A 20,063-nucleotide genomic window follows, 5' to 3' on the forward strand; every position below is an offset into this window, starting at 1 on the left:
CTTCCCTCTAGTCTTACACTGCTAAATTAGGGACGGCTAGCACAGATAGCCCTCGAGTAGCTTTGTGCGAAATTTCCAAACAAACAAACAGTTTTGGACAAAACCTTGTTCTGTAATTCAGAGACTTCTATTTTCTGGACTACAGCTTTAACCACGAACTTCTAAAAACAAAAATAATTATCATTTACTGTCTTATTTGATATTTTTAGCCGTTATGACGTTACGTAATCTATTATAACGTAAAGCAGTTAAAAGTTTCCGTTTTTATAACAAGTCAATATATGTGTGTTTTCTTTTTTCTTTTAGCAAAGCCACATCGGGATATCTGCTGAGCCCACCGAGGGGAATCGAACCCCTGATTTTAGCGTTGTAAATCCGAAGACAAGTCAATATAATAAACATATAACTGTCACTTAATGTTAAGTCCTAACCTTTGTAGTTTTGCAAGAGCGTTTGTTTATCGGCTTACGCGCAAAGCTACTCCAGGGTAAGCTGTTTTAGCCATATCTAATTTTGAAGGGATAGGCTAGAATAGGGATTCTCATACTGTGGTAGGTGGAGCTAATGTCGATGGTACATAACACAATAATATAAAAATGTAAAATAATATTTAAAAATCATAAAATTTGTAATAAACCCTATCTCAGCTTTCCAGGTATATATCATACATACTGTACTCTTAATTTATAAATCAACATCTACTTGCATAAACCCGTCAGTAGTTTATTCCCTTAAAATTGACTAAAATATTCCCTGTATTTTTCAATCGTGCCAAAAACAAAATACAAAAACAATCGCGTCGTTCGCACTAATGGACAAATGTTAAAAATATGAATTTTTGTTACTAGGTTTTATCTTTTTTTTAAAAAAAAAATTAGGCTTGGGATTAAGAGAAATTAAACAAAAAGTGGTGCGCTAACCTGAAACGTTATAGACCCACTATTCTAGGGGGAAGGCTGCTGGTCAAAATCAGCTAATGATAACTTTCGTACTTGTTTTGTCAAATGCAGTAGGATGATTTGATTGTCATTTTTATAACGCACATCCTTAAAGTATGGAACTGAATTGCATTTTGGCGTTAACGAGAGTAAAAAAACATTTCCTTTCCTACTATCACTTAATGTGTTTTTGAAATTTTGATAAATGTGACATCTGCTTGTAAAACAAAATACACAACAGTTATATCAATTTTAAACAGCATCTCCTTACGTTTGAAGTTTTAATAAGACTACTAAGGAAGTAGGGCTAAAAAAGAAAGGAGAATTAGACTACTATAGAAGCCTACTGAGGCTTCTACGATATTTTCTAAACTTTTAATTTCAATTAAAATCACACCTTTCGATGGCCTAGTGCGTTAAGGCGTGCACTTCGTAATCTGAGGGTCGCGGGTTCGCGCCAAACATGCTCGCCCTCCCAGCCGTGGGGCGTTATAATGTGACGGTCAATCCCTATTCGTTGGTAAAAGAGTAGCCCAAGAGTTGGCGGTGGGTGGTGATGACTAGCTGCCTTCCCTCTAGTTTTATATTGCTAAATTAAGGACGGCTAGCACAGATAGCCCTCGAGTAGCTTTGTGCGAAATTCCAAAACAAACAAACAAACACACCTTCTCGAAAAATTTAAGATGTCTGGTTTGAAAATTACCACTTTTGAACCTAAAATAAACGAGAAACTAAGATTTCCAAGTTTGTTCGTAGGGACAAACAAATGTATCATAAACCATGTTATGTGCAATGCTGAGACCAACATCTGCAGCACACATCGTGTTTTTAACATAAGTGATGGTTTAGCAATTTTCCACTTTTTGTAAGTCGGAGTCCAGTAATCCAAACTATCACATACTTTCAGTGAAAGGCCCGGCATGGCCAAGTGTGTTAAGGCGTTCGACTCGTAATCTAAGGGTCGTGGGTTTGAATCCTGGTCGCACCAAACATGCTCGCCCTTTCAGCCGTGGGGGCGTTATAATGTTACGCGGTCAATCACACTATTTCTTGGTAAAAGAGTAGCCCAAGAGTTGGTGATTGGTGATGATGACTAAGCTGGCTTCTCTCTAGTCTTACACTGCTAAATTAGGGACGGTTAGCGCAGATAGCCCTCGAGTATCTTTGCGCGAAATTCAAAAACAAACTTTCAGTGAATGTGTTCTACTGGATCCTTACTTCACATCCCAGATTTCAATTTTGATTGAGGTTCTTCATATTTGTTTTTTATTTCTTCTCACCGAAAGTGGGAAATCTTACCTGTTAAGAAAACATAGTTATTTTTTCTTTTTTTAAATTTCGCGCATAACTACACGAGGTCTGTCTGCACTAGTCGTCCCTAATTTAGCAGCGTAAAACTAGAGAGGGAAGGCAACAAGTCATCACCAGCCACCGCCAATTTTTAGGCTTCTCTTTTACCAACAAATAGTTGGATTGATCATAATATTATAACGCCCCTCACGGCTTAGAGGGCAAGCATATTTGGTGTAACAGGGATTCGAACCCTCGATCATCAGCTCAGGCGTCGAGCGCTCCTAATCACCTGGCCATGCCAGGCCTACTTAATTTTTTGATATTATTTAAATTTGATACACTATAAACATTTACAACTGAGAATTAGATGTCAAATTTGGTCTAAAATAAAAGCCACTTGTGCAAAGTTATTTAACATATATATTTACGCACGCCTACGCAAAAGTTACGAGAGCTATTTGGTCTAAAATTTTTACAACAGCTTCACCTAGAGCAAAAAAAGACCATTTTAGTTTTTTTGTCATCCAGGTTAAAACAGCTGATTTATAACAGCAATACTTTAAGGTGAAAGTACGTGAAAATATATAATTATCAGCCAAACAAACTATATTAGAAGTTTCTTGCTAAACAATTTGAAAAGTATCATACCGATTGGTGGTTATTATTCGCTGCCAACTTTTAAGCGCAAATTTACCAAATTCTATGTGATTCTCTTTTTGATAAAACGTTTAGCGTCATGTTTAAGTAATGACCCTAAATAGCAAGGCTTGATACAGCTGTACCGAGTACGTACGGATGACGATAAGAAATTAAATTTAAATCCAATGACGTTACTATAATAGAAGTTATTAACACTGTTTTAGAAAGAAAAATACTACCACCAAATATTTTAAAGAATCTTGTTTCTTTAAATTATACAAGTCTGTTCCAAATAATAGGGTTGCGATCCTAAAGTTAATGTTGGTTACATTCTTATGGTTTGTTGATGTGTATTGACAAAAAGTTATATTTATTCAAAAACGCATTAGGTGTGGCCAAACTAATGGCTACACTTACAGCACTGATAAGAATTGTACAGAAATATTAATTTACTATTTAGCTATACTGTTTTATTCAGCATCACGCAAAAAGTTGAGCAGAAAGCTAGGCCTAGCTAACACTAACGGTTGAATATTTATTTAAAAATTGTGAACAATGCTCTAAGTGTAGCTACCAGTTTTAATATCATACCTTTAAGTTCCTTCCTTCAGTAGCACAGCGGAATGTCTACAGACTTACAACGGTAGAAACCGGTTTTGCGATACTGGTGGTTAGTAGTGCATAGAGACCTTTGTGTTTAATTACCAACTAATAAATCCTTTAACTCGCACGCTCAATTTTTTTTTTTTTTTGCCACACCATTTCTGGTGGTATTTTTATTAGATTTAATTTATCAAACTTGTAAGGATAAACAATTAGGCAACCGGCCAAAATGTGATGGGGACTAATGAAATTTGCGTAATGTGTGCAAGCAAACTTGCGTAAAATAAATGTTGACATTGAATTCGATATGAAAGCCCATGTCTGTACGATTGAGTGCGTAAATTAATATTAAAAAATAATATGTATTTCTTCAGTTTTCATAATTTTTAGAGGAGGAAACAGAGATAATTCTTAAGAGTGAAAATTCACTTAACAAGAAGAATTACCAGTTTTATATTTCTGGTAAATGTTAAGATATTTTATTATTAGTTAAATAAAACTGTCTTCAATATTTTATTAGTTTTATTGCTAAACATTACGGGAATACCATCTTGCTTTATATGAAACATGTCTAAAAAGACTTCACAAGTTTTTTTTTATTTAAAGGAAAAATATGGAACTTGCATCTCGTCTAACGTGGAACATTTTTTTGTTGTTGTACTTTATTTAAGATGGCGGGACTACTGATTGGCTTCTTTCTTCTTTAACTACTGTAGAAGAAAATGTCACTAACATCTCGTCTTGTGTTTTAACGCAGGAAAACGAAACATTTTTTTTTTCAAAATAATAGTCATAGTAAACTTTTGAACAGCCCTAGAACCTAAAGAAAAGTATCTTATATTTGTAGGTGGGTAAGTTTTATGTTTTAAGATAATTTAAACGTGTGTCATTCTAAGATTAATGTGCACATGTGCATCGTACAATATTGTTGCAACAAAAAGTTCTAGTGTAAAGATAGTAAGGAACGAGAACATGCTAAAAAACTAGGAAATGAAAAGAAACAATAGATAATACATTATATAAGACTGGCAGAGAAAAAAAAACAAAGCATGTACATGTGTTTTTCAAGAAGTTTTAATACCATTCACTGTAAAAATGCACAGAAAAATATCATTACATAAGAAAGGTGCAAGTTAACAGGAATACTACCACCACAAAGAGAAAGGTTTAGAAAGACTGAAATTTCCAACTAAGGTTATCGTTATTTTACAACAACAAAGACAGAAGTAACAGCATTAGAAAAAAAAATAATCACAGTTTTTCAGCCACATTTGGACAGTTGACTTGACTGTCCTGCGAATATGTTACACAACTGTTTTTTTTTTTTTTTTAGTAATAGGAGAAAAACAAACAAAAATACAATACAATACTGAATAGAGTACAGCATTTGATAACTTTTGAAACTTCATATTTATGTAATAAAATAAATGCATTATCTTGGGTAAATTACCACTTGGAGATTTTGTTTTATGAAAAACAACAAGAAATAAACATTAGTCAAGAAGAGCATGCAATATTTCATTTGACTGATTATTAGTTTTGAATGACGTACATTATTAAAACTATTGAAAATGTACTATTACAGCCAGGTCCTACGTTAAAAAAACACTACAAGTGTGTGTGTGTATATATATATGTGTGTGTGTGTGTACTTATGTCTGTGTTGTTACAGTTAGATCATGGCTAAAACAGCTCAACCCAAATACATTGAGGTACTGTAAAACATTTTCTTCACCTTTAACATTTACACTATGATATGAAAAGAGTTCCAATCATCAGAGGTTTTGTGCTAACAAACAGCACCTGTGAACACGAGGCACAGAAATATGACGGATAGTTACCCTGCCAAATGACCTCAACTTTGTCATGTAAATTTATAATTTCATTATATCTAAAGACAAAACTTTCTGGTAAACATTTTTCAAAATAAGATTCCATGGTCACCAAAAAATTTAAAACTTTTGTTGTCACCTGTATCAGTTTTAATATTTAAAGGCACATTTCCAAAACAAATATGTTTTACCAAACCTAAATATACCAATTAAAATTTGCATGCATACATATAATCCTGTTTTATTGTTAGAAGTTCAACAGATATGTTTTGTGGGATATGCATGCCACTATTAAACCAGTCAAATGGGATAATTCAGCCGAGATTCAGAATCACCTGCTATTTTGTTGTTCAACAAACAGTCTGTTCGAGTTGAAAAGAAAATACAGTTGAGATAAAGAACTTTTTTTTAATGAGAATGGTGTACGAATTATTACTTATTAAGTCATAATATTTCTAAGCAACAAAACTACATGATCGTTATTGGAGATAGACCATCCATGCTCACAATTCCAATTATAAATAAATAAAAATATAAAAGGTTGTATTCATGTCTTTGTAACCTTCTGGTCCCTTCTTATATAATAAAAGTAAAGCAATCAGATTTTCACAACACTACTTTCAGTTAACAACAACTTATATAACTTTCTTCGAAAAATAAAACAGTACGATAACAATACGCTAACAACAGGTTCTGCTACATTAGTTTGTTTTTTTTATCACTAAATTTATAATTGTCAAAAATGTTTAAAGAAGTGGGAAAAGCGACAACAGTAGTTATAATTCTCTTTTAAACATGCAAGTTGGTTACAGAATGGACAGAATATTGAAAACTTACAAAACCGTTTTGGTTTTTTTCATTTGAAGCATAAAACAACCAAACCACAAAATATTCTATTTACTATTCTTCGTAACAACAAATACATTACTTGGTTTCTTTCCCACATCGTATTATAGAATGATAGCAGATGAATATGCAAAAATAGATTAGATTTACAAATATGAAATTTTGCACCCACTACTACAAGTATTATATTGAATAAGCTTGCAAAAATACAATATATATATATAAAGGTCCATTGAAAACAACACAAGCACACACTACAGTAGTCTTATATAGTAAAGAAGCGACTGTGATACTGAAGACAGCTTATCAAAGCGTAGTAACGACAGCGTAATGAAAACAGTTATTTCAAATGTTTTGTCATATAAATGTCTTAACTGGTAAGAATTTCAAACTTTTCTATTTAACAAAGTTAATAATCTTGTATTGTATCTTGTGAGAAACTTAAAACAGTTTAATTTCTAATAAACCTTGTAATGATGATGGACTGCTGATTATAAAACAAGTCAGTTAGGTTATATTAACTTAGAATAAATTTTTCCAATTTCAACGAGGTATTCAGGCTGGTATGCTCATTTACAAAACCAGATCTTTAGATAACCTCCAACACTCTGGTTTACTCTCATTCCAGAGGTTTTATTATTCTTTTCCAAGCTTCCTTGTATCACAGTGACGACATTAACAACATTCTTTCCCATAGCGTGGACAGCGAGTTGGTCAGTCAATCTTTTTTATCTATTTTGTTCTGAAAACCTTGAACTTCAGTTTAGATTGTCGACTTGGAAAGGACACTCTTAAGTGGTTGGATTCACTAAGTTGGTGGTTGTGCATTTTCTGTGGTAAGAAAAATCAAAACTTTAAATAATAAACTCCTGAGTATAAATTCTTAAGACAAGGTTTAGGCAGTAAAGCATTATTTTCACAGTTTTAAAATCTCAAAACATAGTAAGACAAGCAGCTGCACTGGACCACTTTTATGGCAATAATATTGAACTCTGTTTAACTCTAAACCATGCATACGATGGAAGCTGTGCATTTGGTTGTTATTATTGTTTTAAAATACATTAGCACTTCTCTCCAAAGAATTCTAAATTATTTGCAGCTAAAATCAAAGCAAAATTACAATCGATACATGTATACTGAAGTAAAACAAAATGCTATGTTAGCAATACAGAAATGAAGTTGTAATAACAACTAAACAGATTTTGCTGTCACAGAAATCACACTTTCAAGAAAAAAAATGTTTATATTAACCATTATTTTGTTTATAATGAAGTGAAACTTACTATCAAAGCAGTAACAGCTTCTTCTAGTGACTTCATCTGGATGAGAGCCATCTTGGGGTCTTTACTGTAATATTAGATGAATTTCAACTTTCACAAAGTGCAGAATAATCAAATCATTATAGTAAAACCTGTTCCATGGTTATGAATGCTTTTCAGCTGCTTAAAAGGTAAGAGAAAAATGCACTACAATATATTTTTATATTTTAATTTTGTTTTTTTAAATTCCACAAACATGGTAACAGTTGCAGACAGGACCTTTTGCATATTAAACATCAAGAGCACTTATTTGTATTTATTCAAAAGTTACATCACATGACAGTGATAGAAACAAGCTGTGTGGGAAAAATAGTTGGACCACACTAATTAATAACAAATGACAAAACAATTACTATATTGAAGAACATGCATCTTCCAAAATGTTTCATCTCAATTTATTAACATAACGGTTAAAACTCTAGATTTCAAATATAACTCGCACATTTTGGACTTTTCAAGCACCCTACGTTTCAAATGTGGACTTCAGACAGTTCAAATGATACAGTATGTGGAACATTTACAACAAGCTTACTTATCAAGGAGACAACAATCAGGAATATGCAAATCAAATCAAAGTTAATGTTTTTTCTCCTATATAAAAACAACTAAATTTTACTTTAATTCAAACACAATGAAAAAAATGACCAAAGTGTACTTACGGGAAAAACTTGAAGGCTACAACACTACCTCCTGTTTTACTAGTAAAGGCATCTCTGATCTCTTCTTCAGTAATATTAGGCCTTTAAACAAATCAAATTATTTCATGAAATAATTATTATTACACTACTAAAAAATTATTAAACAGAGTTGTTTAAAGTTCATTAGTCCAAGTTGTTTGTGAAAAGTACTTTTATTATACATTAATGTATCGGTTATATTTGTGACCACTGGTAAGGAATAAAGTTCTCACCATTTAATCTAAATAACACAGTGTGTTTTTAGTACTGTTTCTTAACCACATGTATTGAATAGATAGATTATTCACAGGAAGTATGAGATTATACCCTTTAACTACCTTTTCCTTTAGAACTTACAGGGTACTCTTCTAAGGTACACACTTTTCTGTAACTGTTTCAAATTACACATCTACTTTAGGGTAGGTATTTCAGGTTTATTTCTGAGACCACAGTGAATCGTGATGGTTAGTTTTTTAATCTTTTGAACCAGTAAGTATTGTATAAAGACTTACTTGTTGGGACAAAAAATTTTAATTCTGTAACAAATCAAGCAAACAAAAAGCTATTTTAAAAATAGGTTGCCTATAGATATTGTGGAGGCAGTAAATTTAAGTGAGTTTAATAGAAAGCTTGATAAATATACAGATGATAAAGACTGACTTTAAGATTCTTTAAAATTAATTTATTAACAGTTTTAGTTTAGTTTAGAAAATGGAACAACAGAGATGGACCAATAGGTCCCACGCTTGAGTGAAAACGTAAAAGTATTATTATACTTGATGCGATTCAAAACTTGTGATTCCACAAAAATTCTAATAAATAAAACAAAATTTTATAAGCTAAATTTTTAATGTTGTAATTTGTTTGCGAGATAAAGGTGCTGATTGTAATAATCAAATAGGTTTTAGAAATATCTAGAGCAAAGATTAATTATAAATATGAGAATCAGTTAGTTACTAGAAGACTGAACGAGCATCAGTGAAGTACTTAGACCATTGCTAGTGACAATATATATTCAGTTATTCAATAAAGTAGTAGCAAAATTTCACTACTATGTTTCACTTCAGTCCTTGTATCATTAGTGCGATGTTTTCATTTGAATGTCACTTGTAAACTTAAGTCTGCAAGTTACTGTGCTGTACAAGTAAAGGCAGTTTGTAGAAAGGGAGAAATAAACTAATTTGTTGTTCTTAAGTGGACTAAAATTTGAATTATTTTTACAAAATAATTTAAAAGAACAATACTACATAAATACATGCAATCAATTCCATATAATTGGCTGATAATATAATATTTACATGGTACAAGAGCTAATTTCCAATGAACAAGAAAACAAAAGCACCTACGGTATATTGGACAAGTGGAGAGTGGCAGTGGGAGGGTAGATGTTCTGGTAGTTTTTCGACCCTGGCTTTTTGAAACGATGCAGAGGGGAACTAGTAAAATCTTTGGTCAATCCAGCATCCTGGTACACAGAGGATAAAATCTGGATAAACTTTCATCTTGCTTTGTATGAAGTCATCAAGATAGACTTACACTAACGCAGCTAAACCTTAACTGTTCTGTACATGCCATCATAACATATTTATGATGTAAAGTTATGTGCATATAATTATGTGGTAAAGCCTAACATTCAATCAATTAATGCTTTCATTTATTGAACTCGAGTCTGTAAGTCTTTCCTTGCTGAAGGTAGAGGGGATTAGTCTGCTGGATCAAACACATATTGGAGAAGGAAACCTGACTATGATTCTGATTTTATTATGTAAATATGTATGAAATGTGGCAAACATTTAGTAAAATCCATAAATCTGCCACACACAAAACATCAGAAGAGTAGTTACAAAGTTATTCGTATTCAAGATGTGTCTGTGAATTGACAAAATGAGCCTGGCTTGGAATCTAACAGGTTGGAATACAAATGTCCAATGGTGGGACAGCAAATTTCTGGACTTACAATGCTAAAATCTGGGGTCTTATTTCCTGCAGTAGACACAGCAGGAAACCCACTGTAGCTCTGTTTTTAAAACAAAGAGTGCAAGATAATGTTTACATGAAGAATAAAAATACTTTTGTCGATCATAGAGTTTTGCATGTTGTATTTGCATAACCTCTAGAACCTACAAAACGTATTTACAGTTTTTCAGTATCCTTCCACACTGTATGTGGTACTCACCACCAACTGTGCTAAATCAGCAATCTAAAGTAAAATGAATAATAGATAACACTAATATCAAATACATTTTACCAGGGTGAATGAAACCATGTGACAGGTCATGACATGTGCACTTTAACCTCTACTTGTGTAAATTGGGATAGCGTGAAAATTTATGATTAATGTATAATGAAGTGCTTCAAATTTTAAAAGAAACTGGAGCTGTTGGTATCCTACATAAACAAAATTTCTTCTTAAATCATATCACAAGTACATAATTTTAAGCAATGTGAAACATTACACATGATTTAAAAATCTCTAAAATTATAAAAATTCACTGCAAATCAAATATTTTACATATCACAATGAAAGTGATACCAACTCTTGACTTATATGTACCTAGTTTTACAAACTAACACATTATATATAATAGTTTCATTATTTTTTCAGATTATACTTCAGTTAATTCAATCATATAAAATGACAAAAACAGGAAAAAAAAAATCCAAACTACATCCGGGATCTATGTATTACCATTTCTGCTAAAAACAACAACACAATACTGTACATCATTAAACAACCAATTAAAGTCTGACAACAGAATATTGAGGCACATTTATCACATATTTCTTTCAATGATGTATAAAGCTGAAGATTAAATTTAACAAAACATTATTATATGTTTATATGAAGCACAGACTTGCCTAACAAGATGTCACAAAAGATCCCAGTAGGCTCTTGTTTGAAGAGTATTTAGATTGTTGTAATTTCAAAGCAGAACTTGTAGAACTTTTCTAGCTATTTCCCCTTGAAAATGTTAAAGAATCCAAACCATCCCTTGTTTATTCTCTCTTGAATAGCAAAATTCAAATAAAAATGAACCTTGATATTAATGGCTATGTTGGCTGTAAGATATATTATTAGTCTTTACAGAAAAAAAAACAAACAAAAACGTTAATGTCTTTACTGGCTGTCCTTCTTCTCGGCATACTGGACAACCTTACAGTTTTTGACTGGTGTTACTCTGATCTGTTGTTCCAAATACTCAAGATTTCCTTTAGTCCAGGTGTGTCATTGCTACAAAGAAAAAAGAGAACATGACAATAATTTTACATATAAAATATTAAACTGAGGGAAGAACAAAATGTATATATATAAAAACGACATTGTTAAACAAAGTGATTGTTAAGAAGAACAGAACAAACCGTGTATTAGATAAACACCTCTACTGGTTAGTAACAGTCTATACCAAAGTGATTGTTAAGAACAACAAACTGTGTATTAGATAAACACCCCTACTGGTGGGAAAACAGTCTATACCAAAGTGATTGTTAAGAAGAACAACAAACTGTGTATTAGATAAACACCTCTACTGGTAGTAACAGTCTATACTAAAGTGATTGTTAAGAACAACAAACTGTGTATTAGATAAACACCTCTACTGGTTAGTAACAGTCTATATTAAAGTGATTGTTAAGAAGAACAACAAACTGTGTATTAGATAAACACCTCTACTGGTTAACAGTCTATACGAAAGTGATTGTTAAGAAGAACAACAAACTGTGTATTAGATAAACACCTCTACTGGTTAGTAACAGTCTATACTATAGTGATTCTTAAGAACAAGAAACTGTATTAGATAAACACCTCTACTGGTTAGTAACAGTCTATACCAAAGTGTTAAGAACAACAAACTGTATTAGATAAACACCCTACTGTTAGATACTATAGTGATTGTTAAGAACAGCAAACTGTGTATTAGATAAACACCTTTACTGGTTAGTAATAGTCTACACCAAAGTGATTGTTAAGAACAACAAACTGTGTATTAGATAAACACCTCTACTGGTTAGTAACAGTCTATACTAAAGTGATTGTTAGCAAGAACAACAAACTGGGTATTAGATAAACACCTCTACTGGATAGTAACAGTCTATACTAAAGTGATTGTTAGCAAAACAACAAACTGTGTATTAGATAAACACCTCTACTGGTTAGTAACAGTCTATACTAAAGTGATTGTTAAGAAGAACAACAAACTGTGTATTAGATAAACACCTCTACTGGTTAGTAACAGTCTATACTAAAGTGATTGTTAAGAAGAACAACAAACTGTGTATTAGATAAACACCTCTACTGGTTAGTAACAGTCTATATTAAAGTGATTGTTAAGAACAACAAACTGTGTATTAGATAAACACCTCTACTGGTTAGTAACAGTCTATACTATAGTGATTGTTAAGAAGAACAACAAACTGTGTATTAGATAAACACCTCTACTGGTTAGTAACAGTCTATACTAAAGTGATTGTTAAGAAGAACAACAAACTGTGTATTAGATAAACACCTCTACTGGTTAGTAACAGTCTATACTAAAGTGATTGTTAAGAAGAACAACAAACTGTGTATTAGATAAACACCTCTACTGGTTAGTAACAGTCTATATTAAAGTGATTGTTAAGAACAACAAACTGTGTATTAGATAAACACCTCTACTGGTTAGTAACAGTCTATACTAAAGTGATTGTTAAGAAGAACAACAAACTGTGTATTAGATAAACACCTCTACTGGTTAGTAACAGTCTATATTAAAGTGATTGTTAAGAACAACAAACTGTGTATTAGATAAACACCTCTACTGGTTAGTAACAGTCTATACTAAAGTGATTGTTAAGAAGAACAACAAACTGTGTATTAGATAAACACCTCTACTGGTTAGTAACAGTCTATATTAAAGTGATTGTTAAGAACAACAAACTGTGTATTAGATAAACACCTCTACTGGTTAGTAACAGTCTATACTAAAGTGATTGTTAAGAAGAACAAACTGTGTATTAGATAAACACCTCTACTGGTTAGTAACAGTCTATACTATAGTGATTGTTAAGAACAACAAACTGTGTATTAGATAAACACCTCTACTGGTTAGTAAACAGTCTATATTAAAGTGATTGTTAAGAAGAACAACAAACTGTGTATTAGATAAACACCTCTACTGGTTAGTAACAGTCTATATTAAAGTGATTGTTAAGAACAACAAACTGTGTATTAGATAAACACCTCTACTGGTTAGTAACAGTCTATACTAAAGTGATTGTTAAAAAGAACAACAAACTGTGTATTAGATAAACACCTCTACTGGTTAGTAACAGTCTATATTAAAGTGATTGTTAAGAAGAACAACAAACTGTGTATTAGATAAACACCCTCTACTGGTTAGTAACAGTCTATATTAAAGTGATTGTTAAGAACAACAAACTGTGTATTAGATAAACACCTCTACTGATTAGTAACAGTCTATACTAAAGTGATTGTTAAGAAGAACAAACTGTGTATTAGATAAACACCTCTACTGGTTAGTAACAGTCTATACTAAAGTGATTGTTAAGAACAACAAACTGTGTATTAGATAAACACCTCTACTGGTTAGTAACAGTCTATACTATAGTGATTGTTAAGAAGAACAACAAACTGTGTATTTGATAAACACCTCTACCGGTTAGTAACAGTCTATACTATAGTGATTCTTAAGAACAACAAACTGTGTATTAGATAAACACCTCTACTGGTTAGTAACAGTCTATACTAAAGTGATTGTTAAGAACAACAAACTGTGTATTAGATAAACACCTCTACTGGTTAGTAACAGTCTATACTAAAGTGATTGTTAAGAAGAACAGTAAACTGTGTATTAGATAAACACCTCTACTGGTTAGTAACAGTCTATACTAAAGTGATTGTTAAGAAGAACAGTAAACTGTGTATTAGATAAACACCTCTACTGGTTAGTAACAGTCTATACTAAAGTGATTGTTAAGAAGAACAGTAAACTGTGTATTAGATAAACACCTCTACTGGTTAGTAACAGTCTATACTAAAGTGATTGTTAAGAACAACAAACTGTGTATTAGATAAACACCTCTACTGGTTACTAACAGTCTATACTAAAGTGATTGTTAAGAACAACAAACTGTGTATTAGATAAACACCTCTACTGGTTAGTAACAGTCTATACTAAAGTGATTGTTAGGAAGAACAATAACTGTGTATTAGATAAACACCTCTACTGGTTAGTAACAGTCTATACTAAAGTGATTGTTAAGAACAACAAACTGTGTATTAGATAAACACCTCTACTGGTTAGTAACAGTCTATACTAAAGTGATTGTTAAGAAGAACAGTAAACTGTGTATTAGATAAACACCTCTACTGGTTAGTAACAGTCTATACTATAGTGATTGTTAAGAAGAACAGTAAACTGTGTATTAGATAAACACCTCTACTGATTACTAACAGTCTATACCAAAGTGATTGTTAAGAACAACAAACTGTGTATTAGATAAACACCTCTACTGATTAGTAACAGTCTATACCAAAGTGATTGTTAAGAACAACAAACTGTGTATTAGATAAACACCTCTACTGGTTAGTAACAGTCTATACCAAAGTGATTGTTAAGAAGAACAAACTGTGTATTAGATAAACACCTCTACTGGTTAGTAACAGTCTATACTAAAGTGATTGTTAAGAACAACAAACTATGTATTAGATAAACACCTCTACTGGTTAGTAACAGTCTATATTAAAGTGATTGTTAAGAACAACAAACTGTGTATTAGATAAACACACTCTACTGGTTAGTAACAGTCTATACTAAAGTGATTGTTAAGAACAACAAACTGTGTATTAGATAATCACCTCTACTGGTTAGTAACAGTCTATACGAAAGTGATTGTTAAGAAGAACAACAAACTGTGTATTAGATAAACACCTCTACTGGTTAGTAACAGTCTATACTAAAGTGATTGTTAAGAACAACAAACTGTGTATTAGATAAACACCTCTACTGGTTAGTAACAGTCTATACTAAAGTGATTGTTAAGAAGAAGAACAAACTGTGTATTAGATAAACACCTCTACTGGTTAGTAACAGTCTATACTAAAGTGATTGTTAAGAACAACAAACTGTGTATTAGATAAACACCTCTACTGGTTAGTAACAGTCTATACTAAAGTGATTGTTAAGAACAACAAACTGTGTATTAGATAAACACCTCTACTGGTTAGTAACAGTCTATACTAAAGTGATTGTTAAGAACAACAAACTGTGTATATTAGATAAACACCTCTACTGGTTAGTAACAGTCTATACTAAAGTGATTGTTAAGAACAACAAACTGTGTATTAGATAAACACCTCTACTGGTTAGTAACAGTCTATACTAAAGTGATTGTTAAGAAGAACAACAAACTGTGTATTAGATAAACACCTCTACTGGTTAGTAACAGTCTATATTAAAGTGATTCTTAAGAACAACAAACTGTGTATTAGATAAACACCTCTACTGGTTAGTAACAGTCTATACTATAGTGATTGTTAAGAAGAACAACAAACTGTGTATTAGATAAACACCTCTACTGGTTAGTAACAGTCTATACTAAAGTGATTGTTAAGAAGAAGAACAGTAAAACTGTGTATTAGATAAAACACCTGTACTGGTTAGTAACAGTCTATACTAAAGTGATTGTTAAGAAGAACAAAAACTGTGTATTAGATAAACACCTCTACTGGTTAGTAACAGTCTATACTAAAGTGATTGTTAAAGAACAACAAACTGTGTATTAGATAAACACCTCTACTGGTTGGTAACAGTCTATACTAAAGTGATTGTTAAGAACAACAAACTGTGTATTAGATAAACACCTCTACTGGTTAGTAACAGTCTATATTAAAGTGATTGTTAAGAACAACAAACTGTGTATTAGATAAACACCTCTGTACTGGTTAGTAACAGTCTATACTAAAGTGATTGTTAAGAAGAACAACAAACTGTGTATTAGATAAACACCTCTACTGGTTAGTAACAGTCTATACTAAAGTGATTGTTAAGAAGAACAACAAACTGTGTATTAGATAACACCTCTACTGGTTAGTAACAGTCTATACTAAAGTGATTCTTAAGAACAACAAACTGTGTATTAGATAAACACCTCTACTGGTTAGTAACAGTCTATACTATAGTGATTGTTAAGAAGAACAACAAACTGTGTATTAGATAAGCACCTCTACTGGTTAGGTAACAGTCTATACTAAAGTGATTGTTAAGAAGAACAAAACTGTGTATTAGATAAACACTCTACTGGTTGTAACAGTCTATACTATAGTGACTGTTAAGAAGAACAACAAACTGTGTATTAGATAAGCACCTCTACTGGTTAGTAACAGTCTATACTAAAGTGATTCTTAAGAACAACAAACTGTGTATTAGATAAACACCTCTACTGGTTAGTAACAGTCTATACTAAAAGTGACTGCAGTAAGAAGAACAACAAACTGTGTATTAGATAAACACCTCTACTGGTTAGTAACAGTCTATACTAAAGTGATTGTTAAGAACAACAAACTGTGTATTAGATAAACACCTCTACTGGTTAGTAACAGTCTATACTAAAGTGACTGTTAAGAACAACAAACTGTGTATTAGATAAACACCTCTACTGGTTGGTAACAGTCTATACTAAAGTGATTGTTAAGAACAACAAACTGTGTATTAGATAAACACCTCTACTGGTTAGTAACAGTCTATACTATAGTGACTGTTAAGAAGAACAACAAACTGTGTATTAGATAAACACCTCTACTGGTTAGTAACAGTCTATACTAAAGTGATTGTTAAGAAGAACAACAAACTGTGTATTAGATAAACACCTCTACTGGTTAGTAACAGTCTATACTAAAAGTGATTGTTAAGAAGAACAACAAACTGTGTATTAGATAAACACCTCTACTGGTTGGTAACAGTCTATACTAAAGTGATTGTTAAGAACAACAAACTGTGTATTAGATAAACACCTCTACTGGTTAGTAACAGTCTATACTAAAGTGATTGTTAAGAAGAACAACAAACTGTTATTAATAGATAAGTACACCTCTACTGGTTAGTAACAGTCTATATTAAAGTGATTGTTAACAACAACAAACTGTGTATTAGATAAACACCTCTACTGGTTAGTAACAGTCTATACTAAAGTGATTGTTAAGAAGAACAACAAACTGTGTATTAGATAAACACCTCTACTGGTTAGTAACAGTCTATACTAAAGTGATTGTTAAGAAAGAACAAACTGTGTATTAGATAAACACTCTACTGGTTAGTAACAGTCTATACTAAAGTGATTGTTAAAAGAACAACAAACTGTGTATTAGATAAACACCTCTACTGGTTGGTAACAGTCTATCAAAGTGATTGTTAAAGAAGAAGAAAACAAACTGTGTATTAGATAAACACCTCTACTGGTTAGTAACAGTCTATACTAAAAGTGATTGTTAAGAATAACAACAAACTGTGTATTAGATAAAACACCTCTACTGGTTAGTAACAGTCTATACTAAAGTGATTGTTAAGAAGAACAACAAACTGTGTATTAGATAAACACTCTACTGATTAGTAACACCTCTATACTATAGAAAGATTGTTAAGAACAACAAACTGTGTATTAGAAAAGTCCTACTTTTGTTTATACTGTGTTGGGGTAAATAAAGCCTATACTAAAAGTGATTGTTGGTGAAGAACAACAAACTGTGTATTAGATAAACACCCAAAATTGGCGCTAGTAACAGTTCATACTAAAAGTGATTGTTAAGCATTAAACAACAAACTGTGTATTAGATAAACTATATAAGAATGATTGTTAAGAACAACAAACTGTGTATTAGATAGAAACACCTCTACTGGTTAGTAACAGTCTATACTAAAGTGATTGTTAAGAACAACAAACTGTGTATTAGATAAACACCTCTACTGGTTAGTAACAGTCTATACTAAAGTGATTGTTAAGAACAACAAACTGTGTATTAGATAAACACCTCTACTGGTTAGTAACAGTCTATACTAAAGTGATTGTTAAGAAGAACAACAAACTGTGTATTAGATAAACACCTCTACTGGTTAGTAACAGTCTATACTAAAGTGATTGTTAAGAAGAACAACAAACTGTGTATTAGATAAACACCTCTACTGGTTAGTAACAGTCTATACTAAAGTGATTGTTAAGAACAACAAACTGTGTATTAGATAAACACCTCTACTGGTTAGTAACAGTCTATATTAAAGTGATTGTTAAGAACAACAAACTGTGTATTAGATAAACACCTCTACTGGTTAGTAACAGTCTATATTAAAGTGATTGTTAAGAACAACAAACTGTGTATTAGATAAACACACCTCTACTGGTTAGTAACAGTCATACTAAAGTGATTGTTAAGAAGAACAACAAACTGTGTATTAGATAAGCACACCTCTACTGGTTAGTAACAGTCTATACTAAAAGTGATTGTTAAGAACAACAAACTGTGTATTAGATAAACACCTCTACTGGTTAGTAACAGTCTATACTAAAGTGATTGTTAAGAAGAACAACAAACTGTGTATTAGATAAACACCTCTACTGGTTAGTAACAGTCTATACTAAAGTGATTGTTAAGAAGAACAACAAACTGTGTATTAGATAAACACCTCTACTGGTTAGTAAACAGTCTATACTAAAGTGATTGTTAAGAAGAACAACAAACTGTGTATTAGATAAACACCTCTACTGGTTGGTAACAGTCTATACTAAAGTGATTGTTAAGAAGAACAACAAACTGTGTATTAGATAAACACCTCTACTGGTTAGTAACAGTCTATACCTAAAGTGATTGTTAAGAAGAACAACAAACTGTGTATTAGATAAACACCTCTACTGGTTAGTAACAGTCTATACTAAAGTGATTGTTAAGAACAACAAACTGTGTATTAGATAAACACCTCTACTGGTTAGTAACAGTCTATACTAAAGTGATTGTTAAGAAGAACAACAAACTGTGTATTAGATAAAACACCTCTACTGGTTAGTAACAGTCTATACTAAAGTGATTGTTAAGAACAACAAACTGTGTATTAGATAAACACCTCTACTGGTTAGTAACAGTCTATACTAAAGTGATTGTTAAGAAGAACAACAAACTGTGTATTAGATAAACACCTCTACTGGTTAGTAAATAGTCTATACTAAAGTGATTGTTAAGAAGAACAACAAACTGTGTATTAGATAAACACCTCTACTGGTTAGTAACAGTCTATACTAAAGTGATTGTTAAGAACAACAAACTGTGTATTAGATAAACACCTCTACTGGTTAGTAACAGTCTATACTAAAGTGATTGTTAAGAACAACAAACTGTGTATTAGATAAACACCTCTACTGGTTAGTAAACAGTCTATACTAAAGTGATTGTTAAGAAGAACAACAAACTGTGTATTAGATAAACACCTCTACTGGTTAGTAACAGTCTATACTAAAGTGATTGTTAAGAAGAACAACAAACTGTGTATTAGATAAACACCTCTACTGGTTAGTAACAGTCTATACTAAAGTGATTGTTAAGAAGAACAACAAACTGTGTATTAGATAAACACCTCTACTGGTTAGTAACAGTCTATACTAAAGTGATTGTTAAGAACAACAAACTGTGTATTAGATAAACACCTCTACTGGTTAGTAACAGTCTATATTAAAGTGATTGTTAAGAAGAACAAACTGTGTATTAGATAAACACCTCTACTGGTTAGTAACAGTCTATACTAAAGTGATTGTTAAGAAGAACAACAAACTGTGTATTAGATAAACACCTCTACTGGTTAGTAACAGTCTATACTAAAGTGATTGTTAAGAACAACAAACTGTGTATTAGATAAACACCTCTACTGGTTAGTAAACAGT

The 20,063-nt window shown here is 31.8% G+C and overlaps 1 protein-coding gene across 1 annotated transcript in view; it reads right to left on the reverse strand.

The window, feature by feature from the left end:
• Positions 1-5,180: 5,180 nt before the first annotated feature.
• Positions 5,181-20,063, reverse strand: part of LOC143233435 (polypyrimidine tract-binding protein 1-like) — a 78,222-nt gene continuing 63,339 nt past the window's right edge. The window contains exons 13-18 of the mRNA XM_076469679.1: positions 11,362-11,379; positions 11,270-11,292; positions 9,494-9,612; positions 8,130-8,210; positions 7,435-7,498; positions 5,181-6,982 (exon numbers count right to left, since the gene is read on the reverse strand). Of these exons, the coding sequence (XP_076325794.1) occupies positions 6,884-6,982; positions 7,435-7,498; positions 8,130-8,210; positions 9,494-9,612; positions 11,270-11,292; positions 11,362-11,379 (404 nt within the window). The 3' untranslated portion in view covers positions 5,181-6,883. The remainder of the gene's footprint in view (positions 6,983-7,434; positions 7,499-8,129; positions 8,211-9,493; positions 9,613-11,269; positions 11,293-11,361; positions 11,380-20,063) is intronic.

Source organism: Tachypleus tridentatus, chromosome 1 (assembly GCF_004210375.1).
Source record: "Tachypleus tridentatus isolate NWPU-2018 chromosome 1, ASM421037v1, whole genome shotgun sequence".
NCBI classification, from domain to species: domain Eukaryota; kingdom Metazoa; phylum Arthropoda; class Merostomata; order Xiphosura; family Limulidae; genus Tachypleus; species Tachypleus tridentatus.